General features: G+C 42.1%; 1 protein-coding gene across 1 annotated transcript; it reads right to left on the bottom strand.

Annotated features, from left to right (window-relative positions):
• Window positions 1-1088: 1088 nt before the first annotated feature.
• LOC1281192 (low choriolytic enzyme) lies at window positions 1089-2517 on the bottom strand. The gene is made up of 4 exons (XM_061645095.1): window positions 2280-2517; window positions 2030-2212; window positions 1647-1955; window positions 1089-1581 (listed from the first exon to the last, which is right to left on the bottom strand). Exons 1-4 carry the CDS (start codon window positions 2419-2421, stop codon window positions 1244-1246), a joined length of 972 nt encoding a protein of 323 aa, XP_061501079.1. The 5' UTR covers window positions 2422-2517; the 3' UTR covers window positions 1089-1243.
• Window positions 2518-10019: the final 7502 nt, after the last annotated feature.

Below are 10019 nucleotides of genomic sequence, written 5' to 3'. Positions count from 1 at the left end.
CAGTCTCATTCCCCAGGCAAAGAGCGGTCCTTCTCGGTAAAGGGGCGAGTTTCTCATTTTCAGCAATCCCAACCCGAACGGCCCAAACATGGTTTCCATATTTGTGAAACGACCCAACAGGACCGTTACAGATAAATTAATAAGAGTTCGGGAAAAGTTCTAAGGTGGCCCTCTGCTTGGGATTTTGGAGGTAGTAGGCAAGATTTGCCAACAAGTCAAGACCGACATGCTGACCGACCGTCAAGGGCGGGTAGGCGCATTGCCGAACATGAAACTTCTAGTGCCTTCAACAATTCAAAATGATAATTAACTCCCAGATTGAACCACATCGGTGGGTTTTGGCTTTCAGAAATCATCGTAAATTCTGACCGATCTGGGCACGGGTATGGGAGACCTGCGCAAAGTTTGGAAAAGCATTTAACACCAAGGCCTGCGGGTTAGTAGGAAAGTTGCAAAGAATTCGCAGCAAGTGAGGCGTACAAAAAGGAAAGCACCGGTACGAGCTAAAGTTTTAAGCATTTTGTTTAGGTTTCGATGGTTTTACTTTTCTTTGTTGACTTTCTATCAATAAACAATGTTCTGAAGTGCTCTGAAGCACGCACACTCAACGCATAAAGCAATGCCACACAAATCGAACATGCTAAAGCCAGTCGCTTTTTTATCTGAATGTCTGTTGCACGCCACTGAACGTGGAACGTTCTCCAAAAACTGTGACGCAAACTTACTTACCTGTAACTAATTGAGCGCTTCTTGCACGGACCGATCCCGTGTACCGAAAATAAATAAATAAATAATTACTTCAACTGGAAGAACCTTCCGATTTGGGTACGACAGCTAAGCCTACGGTGAAGTTCCCACGAACCGGGAACTTTTGCACATGCAGGATTTGCACATGCCCTACCGGCACAGCAGGACGGCCACCTGAATGTGCACGTGTTTCCAGTGACCAGCGTTTAATTATGCTACCGTACCTTACTCCACCGAACGGAAAAGAAAGTTACCGCAACACGTGTGCAAATGACAGCCCATCAGATTGGTCCCATTTTTCCCATTTTCAGTAACATATACTTTACGTCGCAGTAGACACACACATACGCATTTGTTGAGGATAAATGAACGGAACCACCACCAGCTATTCGGCTGCTGTTGGCTGTTGGATGCTTCCGATCTACGATTTTACTTCACAAATGTAAAATGTACATTTTAACCTTCTCCTGCCTTCTCGAATCGTCTGATCCACTCACTAGTTCGCTCCAACAGTCCGCATAACGCGCTGGTACCGGAATCGATCCCTCCTGCCGTACGCTTTGGCCGGAATCCAGCGTGACGGTATCGGAAGTGGTTCCCGCGGCACCGGAACACCACAGTACATGATGTTTATCAGCAGTGCATCGTACCACGTCAGTGTGTTCTGTTGGCCGAGTTCTCCCTCCCACTGTACCCGGGCGTGCATCGTGTCCAGCTCGCTGGGTCGTTTCGAAAACGCATCCTTCCGGTAGTGCATAATGCTGCCGAGATCGTACGGCACATTGAAGGTGGTTGTGTTCCCTGGATCGACCAGATCAAAGTTACTCCGCAATGCTGTGAGCAAGATAGAAGCTGATATGATTTGAAGCGATAATAAAACTGAACCACTGGCCACTCACATTCGTCCGGCAGCATGTTTTCATACAGGATCGTAACGTAACGATCGCGATCGAGCCGATTATGCTCGTGGTAGAACCCGAGCGTGTGCATCAGCTCGTGCACCGGTGTCGTGAGCGCGTTGGCACATCCGGGCTGTAGATTGACGACGGTACGCTCCACACCACGGCCAACGTCACTCCAGCAGCCGGGCTCAATGTTGTCGATCGAAACGTAGGCAACATCTTCCGGGCGCCGTCGACGGAAGCGCACGCAGGTGTGGCGTTCAAACTCACGCATCGCACCGTTTATGAACTTCAACTCGGACGAGTCTAGAGCAGACGACCAGGAATAGGAATGGCATAGGGCATAAGTCCCTCAACACGCACACCCGGTCAATACTCACTGAAAGTTCCATCGATCGAGTAGATTACGGTTGCATTAGGCCATCGGTACGCTGCGTCCGGTGGTCCGGCGAGTGCGTGCCGAAACCGAGGCCTAGGAAGTCTCATATCACCACCGACCAGGTTGCCGAGCTCCCATGGTTCTATACCCGACGACCACGGATCATGGTTACGAACGAGAGGATCTGTTTACGAGAGCACACCACATCTTACCACATTACCAATCAAACTACAACAGCGCCCAAAACGTACCTACGGACGTATCGATCAAACGATACAGTGTGCTTCCAAAGATGGACAAATCGATCGGGATCAGCTCGCCGGTAGCGGTCGAAATTCCACAAACCGTTAACAACGCCACCAGCAACGCCCACCATCCAAACAATGTTCCCATTCTTGCGACCAAACCTAAACTGAGCAAACAAAACCGGTTGCACAGCTCTCCAAACTTCGGGATGTGCGGGAAAAATGACTTCACAAAGACACACCATTGATCAGCATAGGCAGTAAAGAAACTGTATTGCCAACACGTCATACTCCGTCAGACGAGCTTGATGACCGATCGCAACCATGCTCCAGGGATGACGCGGTACCATGGTAGGCAATCGACCCGGCGCTACACTGTACATCTCCGGTGTGTAGTGCATGATGCTCGCAAAGTCATACGGCAATGGGAACGCTTGGTCCGTCCAAGGACGAACGATCTCGTAGTGGTACAGCGCGATAGGATGTGGTCGAACGTGCTCATATAGCACGCACAGGTACTGATCCCGATCGGGGCGCGTGTGTTGATGCAGAAAGCCCAACACGTGCAGCAGCTCGTGCAGTACCGTCCCGACGCGTTTAGTGCACCGCTTCGGGAGGTTCATGTACTACGTAAGGGAAAAGATTAGAAGATTGCGAGATCTTACTATGAGTTTGGATTACCGTTGGACCACGTCGCTGACGTCCCGTATCAGCCCAACACTCCGTTCCGAGCTTGTTTGTTATCACTAGATAGTGAAGCTCAGACGTCCTTCTTGTGAACCGCACGCAAGACACCGTACTGAGCAGGTCTATTGCATCGTTTATTGTTGAAAGTTCAGTAGCATCTACAAATGACGAATATGGTTGATTAGTTGATAGAAGGTTTAATGTGGCAACTACTTTCCAAAAACTCCATCAAACAGGTACGGTACGGAAGCATTAGGCCATCGGTAACCATTAGGCAGAACGTTCTCTATAACTTCACCATACTGTTGTTCTCGATTTTGTGCGGCGCAAGCTGCTTGCAAGGTGTCAAGTTTTTCTGTAAAAAATAGGATACTAAATCGTAAAGAAATTAAATTCAGGAAACATCATTGTATTTACGTACCAGTGGGTTCAATCATCATTAACAGAATGTTGAGAATAAAGGATGAACCTTGAATCATCTTTAGAGCACCACACGAGATCGATCACTACTAGATGAAGATCACACACGTTCTTAGTAGCTTGAAATGGCATTTAAAACAGCAAATAACCTCCAATCATCCAAACGAAAGAAAGAAAGGCTTTGTTGAGACTACTGCTACTACTACCACACACAAATAATGTCATCTTCAATGTACGATGAAACAGCTTCAAACAACTTCAATAAGAGCCAATGCTGCAACAGGGGGGTGGTTTTGGATTGAATTTGTTCCATTTTTCTTCATTAAATAATTTCCATACAAACAACCAGTTTTGTGTTTTTTTTTTTGTTAGTGATGCTTGTTTTGCAATACTTTTTTGTTTTTGCTGTCTCATTTTTGCTCTGTCTGTTTTTGTTACACTCGTAATAAACACATTGCTAGCATTTCTCAGTTAGTTTATCATTTTTTTGTTTTGTTTTGCTAGTGTTCAAAAAAATCAACCAACACAAAGAAAAACACCGACAACAGGAGACAATCGCTCATTTTGTGACATAAATATATAGGTATATATGGGGGCAAGGTTGCTAGGAGATCATTTCTATCATTACTCAAAATGTTCTATCCCACATGGACTCTCGCGATCGCGGTGCACACTCAACGCTCGATCAAAACGAAACTTAAACATCGCTTATACGTATTCTCTGTACGGTAAAACTAGAAGTTGTTTTGGTTTTATTGTTGTGTGATGCTGTTCTTTTCTTTTCTGTCCAACTCCTACTATACTTTTCCTTAACAATTATCTTCGCATAAGAGCTGTTTTGTAAATTAAATGTTACCAACATAGTACTCGTGAGTTACTACAGTACCTGCATGTTGCGTTCGGCTATTATGAGCATCGAGAACGTAACCCGCATCCACGAAAACAGATACGCTTTCCCTGATCAAAAAGAACGGAAACGATCCACCCGTCGGACAGGGACATTCTAGACCTGCCCTAGGTAATTTACACACAAAAGGACACGAGGGGGGAGGGGAAGGTGTTGGGGGTCCGAACACCTTTAAGGATACGGTTCTACCGCTAAACTTAAGACTAACGATTGTGTTATGCCTGTGAAGAATCGGGTGGAGTCGGTGAAGGGATGTCTGAAATCTAAAACTCTATCTCAACAAGCTGTCTCCTTCATGCGTTTCAGGCCGTTTCCCGGGATACACTGCACCATCGTTTCGTGGCACGATCGCGATCAATCCCATTCCACCAACTGCTACTACTACTGCTGAGTCGGAGATTTACTGTGTTACTGCAAGGAATATATGATCACCTTGCACCTCTCTGTCTGGTCTGTCTTTCACCTCCCAATATAACGTATCTCTACGCAAAACGAATGAATTGGTTTGGGTGTTTTTTGTATCTTCTTTTAAAATAGTGTCATGATTTAATACATTTCTTTTCCTCTCTTTCCCTTCTTTTCGGTTCTTCTGTTTATCTGTTTACACACTAGGATCATATCATATTTCAAAGGTTGTTTGTGTTCTATTTTACGAGTACATTGATATTGTATTGTATTATTATCTTAATTAGTGTCGTTTACTTGTTAGCGATTAAATACTACTACATGGATGAGTTTCGTTACAGCAAACTGCTCTCCTCTCGGCACAATACAAACATACAGACAGAGTTCGCTCCTGTACGCACTGTCAAGCAAATATCATCATCATCAGTTGTTTTACACATTGTTTATTTATTAGTATTATTATTATTATTGTTATTATTATTATTATTATTATTATTATTATTATTATTATTATTTTTATTATTATTATAATTTTGCACACAACAACAAAAAAGAAAAGAAAGAGAGAACAATCGTTTGTACACCTCTCGACATGTTGAAGAAGGTGTGTTGAATTTAATCTTTCTGTTCCATTACAGTGTCATTCAATGCCTGCAGCATTTTTACTTCAGATCTTACTACCACAATAACGCTACTCGATCATGGTTGCTGAGTTGTTTACTTAATCATTCAGGTTTAAAAATGCTTATTATCGATGCCCGCAAGGTTCAGTTTTTGAAGGATGGGATGGGAGCGTAATCATTTACCATATCGTAACTATCGTTTATTGTTGTAGGTTGATTTAGTTTGCAACCGGTGAGATCAGAAGTTGGAGTATCGAAAATGTGATGATCGTCCCGTTACTTCACTGGCGAAAACATGCAAGCACCCGCAACACTCACTCGATCCGATCGAACACGATGCTTCAAACGCGCTTCAAACCGAAAAGCTTCATCCCTCCACTCCTGCGTACGCTGCTTCATCTGAATCTAAATGTACTCTAATGCTGCCGTCTACTCACATGCCACTTTACTGTTCTTTACTTGTTTTATGTTTTCTGTTAAAGTTAATAAGGCAATGTCAATAAAACGAAAATTATTTGCTCTCGTTTTTTTCTCTCTCTTCCATTTCACCCTAAATCCTTTAAACTGTGTTTAGAGTTATTCGTTTTGTTTTCTTCTCTGTTAGAATATATGTGTGTGTGTATATATATATGTAAATGTATAAGTGAGTGTATGTTCTAGTTTCTCATATGTCTATGCTTAAGTAACATTAGTGTGGTTGGGTATATAGTTTGAAGGAGTTCTTACATGTGTGTGTGTATGTGTGTTTGTTTTGTTCCTGTGTACAAAGTGCAATACTGAGCTTTTGTATTGTTGTGTTACAGATTTTTCATCAAATTTAATCTTTTATTTCTGTAATGTTTTTTCTTTATCATCTTTTACAACTGTTCATTTCTTCATTTGAGTTTTTTGTTTTTCCCCAATTTTACCTTTCTATTTCCAGCTGCTCTGCTTGCAGTAACATAAAACCAACAAAAAAGCAACGAACTTCACACATCGATCGCACGCTCCAAATGCTCCTTTCCGAGTTAGTTTCGCATTTCTTCTGAAATTGGTTCGCTTTTCTCCTTTCGATAGTCCAATGCACTGTATAGCCAGCCAAGGTGTGCATCCTCTAGCCCCAGGGGGGTCACTTATTCAGTATCGTAAACAATATCCACTCGTATAAATGTATAACTTACTAAGTTACAGTTACAGTTGTATGTGTGTGTGTGTGTTTTTGTATTTGTTGTCCGATTTAATCCCAATTGCGCAACACGCCCCAAGACACACGATACAGCAGACTCGCAAAACAGATGCCACACACTAGGGCGGCTAAAGAGAGTTGTTTTGTTTGGTTTTAAAACGATTCGCCTTACAGCTACAGTTAATATAACAAGGGACAAAAAGGTTATTGAGGGAAAATCAGCCCACACTGTGTCCACATTATGGTAATCGGGCTCGAGCGTTCTACGGAACGTAGTAAAACTGATCCCTTTCGATCTTCAACGCCCCCTTCAAGAGGGCGAGGGAGAGAGAATACTGGATCATCAACTGGATCCTGGCGACGAGCTAGCAACTATAGGCTGATTAAACAGTGTTTTATTATTGTTTATGTGTAGCACTCGAAAAATATATCTCTGCTTATAACTCTATAACGATCTTTATTTGCATTCTCGTTTGCCATAACAACCATCCAGCCGGGTGCGGGTTGCGTGTGTGCCGCTTGGTACAGCGGATCGTACAGCGTGGCACTGGGCAAAACGAGCCTTTTGTCCTTATCGTAAGAAGGGAAAGGGGGGGGGGGGGGGTGGGAAAGGATGAAGGGAAAACCAGGATAGGTGAGAGCCTTAACGGAAAAGCCCACCTAACGGGGGCTGACCTAGTCAGAACTAATCCACAGCCTTTGCGTACGCGGGCGACGCGACTCTAAACGCCCCCACAAACCAAGAGTTAGTGGTTCAACGCTATCCTTTCTAGTTACATTACTTCGTGCAATACTCTTTCTAACAAACAACCGAAAGCACCAACACCAACAGTGTAATGTGTGTGTGTGTGTCTATCCCGTGTGTGGCTGTTTCTGTAACGATTTTGATAAGTGAAAAAGGAACGCACATTATCGCAACATGTTCAAGTGTTTCGGTCGCATCGTTTCATCGAAAAAGGTACATCAGAGTGATCTTAAAATTACATTCTCGTGCAATTTGCTTTCTTTATCTCCCCCAAACCAAAACAAGTATGTTTTTATCAATGATTATCAATAAGTATCAGTGAGCATTAATCACAAAAGTGACACAGAACAGAACGCACACGGTGTAGTAGCACGGCAAACGCGAGCTTCAGAAAGGACGAACACACGTTGTAGTACCACGTTGTTCCCTTGCAGCATTATTGTACGGAATTGGCCATCGAGGCCACTTGGGGGCGATTAATTGGGGCGAACTAGAGCGAACTATAATCGACATTACTTAACGACAGTAAGTACCTTCAACCAGCGCCTAACCACTGTCCACTGTAATAATAATATCGCGTGCGTGTTTTCCCCTTTCTCTCTGTGTTTCTCCCTTTCTTTTTCTCTCTTCTATTTTCTCTCTCTCTCTCTCTCTTGCTCTCTCTCTCTCTCTCTCTGTTTCTCTCTCTATCTTAATAACAGGATGTAGAATAAATGTACCACTAGGCTTCAGTATGATTTTGCTCGCTTGCTTTGATCTAACTTTACATAACATGTTTACTGCTGTGTTCACCTGGGGATACTGGGGAGGGGAGTTTCAACAACTTTTACCTACTCTTTCTTTTCCTCTTCTCGATTTCTTCTCCCTTTTTTGTGAGTTGTGTTTCTGTGTGTGTATGTGTTTGTTTGTTTACCGTCTTATTTAATGTGTTAATTAATGATTATTAGGTTTCTGTTTGCTTTGTTTTTTTCTTTTCTTAATTCTTGTTTGCCCTACTCTTGCTTACTTATTATGGGTTCTTAAATTCAAAATTGATATTAACCAGTCTTTTCAATTTCAGCTTACATGTTTACCTTTTGTGTCGCTATATTTTTTTCTTCTTCTTCGTGTTTCGTTTTTCTCTCTCTCTCTCTCCTCTCTACCGCTTTTGCTAGCATCGTATCGATTGTAGTGCCCGTGTGTTTTGTATGCTTGTTTTCTTTTGTTTGTCTTCGGTTTTGTGTTTTGTTTTCGCTTATTTCACTTAGTTTTCATCGGACTATTTGGTAATGCTTATGCGTATTGTAAAGTATCTTTTAGGTTCGTGGCCCTTGCTTACGTTGTATGCTATTTCGGTCTTATACACACGCGAGTCTACCGGCTACTATCATCAACTACTACACATCGCTGTTTTGCCTTGGCTGTGTTTTTGTTTTTTTCTTCTTGATGTTTCTATAAGCGTGGTTAGCTTTTTCTTAGCTGTATTAGCACCCCAGTGTACACAGCTAGAGAAACCTCGGCTTAGTTTAAAAGGGAAGGGAGGGCGGTTGGAGAGCCGGAAAGGAGCTATTCGGAACGCAACTGCCGAATCGAGTGTGAATGTTGCTTCTTTTGCTGGCTGATTGATATACTGGAAGAGAAAACATATGTGCGACACACACACACACCTATCCTCAAAACCTAAAAGGATAAAGAGAAAAAATGCTTTAAAAATGAAGTAAAAAAAAAAACATACAAAACAAAAAAGTGAAAAGATATAAAAACAAATAAAAAAAACCATTGGCTAACGAAAGTTTTAATAATAAATGATTATGTTTATTAAGTTTGATTATTTAAATACAAAAAAAAACTGCTGTCGGAGGAGGAGGACACAACTAAAGAGGGTAAAAAAGAAGGAAAAAGGACGCACAAAAACAGAACCAAATTTGACACCATTGAACCGTGTTTGTGGATAGAAAGTAAGCAAAACGATGCCATAAAACGTAATAAAAATGATGAACTTGACACCCCCTTAATGTTCTCCCTATTAGCGTCATTAATATATAATCTGTTCATCTGTATGAGGTGTTCGTTTTTTGCTTCCTTTTCATGTTTTAGCAGCATTTTATGTTATTAATGTGTATGTTCTGGATTGTTTTTTTCTCTCTCTCTCTCTTTTCTCTGTGTTACACACACTGGATTGTTGTAGGAAACGAGTTTTCGAACAAAGAAAAAAACTATCTAGTCGAGTCTAGGATTGTGTGTCTGTAATCTGAGGATTGTCGCTGCCGCACGCTGTCCAGTTCTCCACTTGGAATTCCACAGTGGTGGTGATGTTTAGTTTTAAAAGTATATCCCCACACCCCACTGTGTGGGAAAAACGAAAATTTATATCCTAACTTAGCTTGATGCCTCTCACTTAGTTGTTAATTAATAAAACCGTGTGTGTTTGTTTTGTTTTTGTTATTCTTATCTCATTCACACAAGGGAGCGCTACGCTCTCCTTCGTTTTGTTGGCGCAATTTGATGGTTTTTTTTCCTTATCATACACAATCTATTAGTAGCTTGCTTAATTTCTTCTCATCTATATCGCGATGTTTTTTTGTTTTTTTTGTTTACCTTTCCTTTACGTTCTATTTGGCAGTTATTATTATGCTAAGCGATAGGTACGATTTGTTTCTGTTTTGTTAAAAACTTGCCTTTAAACGATAGAGCGTTAACCCCCCCAATACAACAAACCTAAATCGACGGGCGGCGTGTACAGGGATCATATCCAGCCGCAGTTATGTTGCAATTGTTTCGTGTACACACCAGATACACTAAAAAATACGGCGCG

Source organism: Anopheles gambiae, chromosome 2 (assembly GCF_943734735.2).
Source record: "Anopheles gambiae chromosome 2, idAnoGambNW_F1_1, whole genome shotgun sequence".
Taxonomy (NCBI): domain Eukaryota; kingdom Metazoa; phylum Arthropoda; class Insecta; order Diptera; family Culicidae; genus Anopheles; species Anopheles gambiae.
The sequence above is the reverse complement of the archived record's forward strand: the minus strand, read 5'-3'. Positions and strand labels throughout refer to the sequence as shown.

Coding starts and splice junctions, on each gene's coding strand:
- LOC1281192 (XM_061645095.1), bottom strand. CDS start 2,421: ATGGGAACATTGTTTGGATGGTGGGCGTTGCTGGTGGCGTTGTTAACG. Junction 2,213..2,279: donor TTTGATCGATACGTCCGTAG/GTACGTTTTGGG, acceptor TCTCGTAAACAG/ATCCTCTCGTTCGTAACCAT. Junction 1,956..2,029: donor CTCGATCGATGGAACTTTCA/GTGAGTATTGAC, acceptor CGTCTGCTCTAG/ACTCGTCCGAGTTGAAGTTC.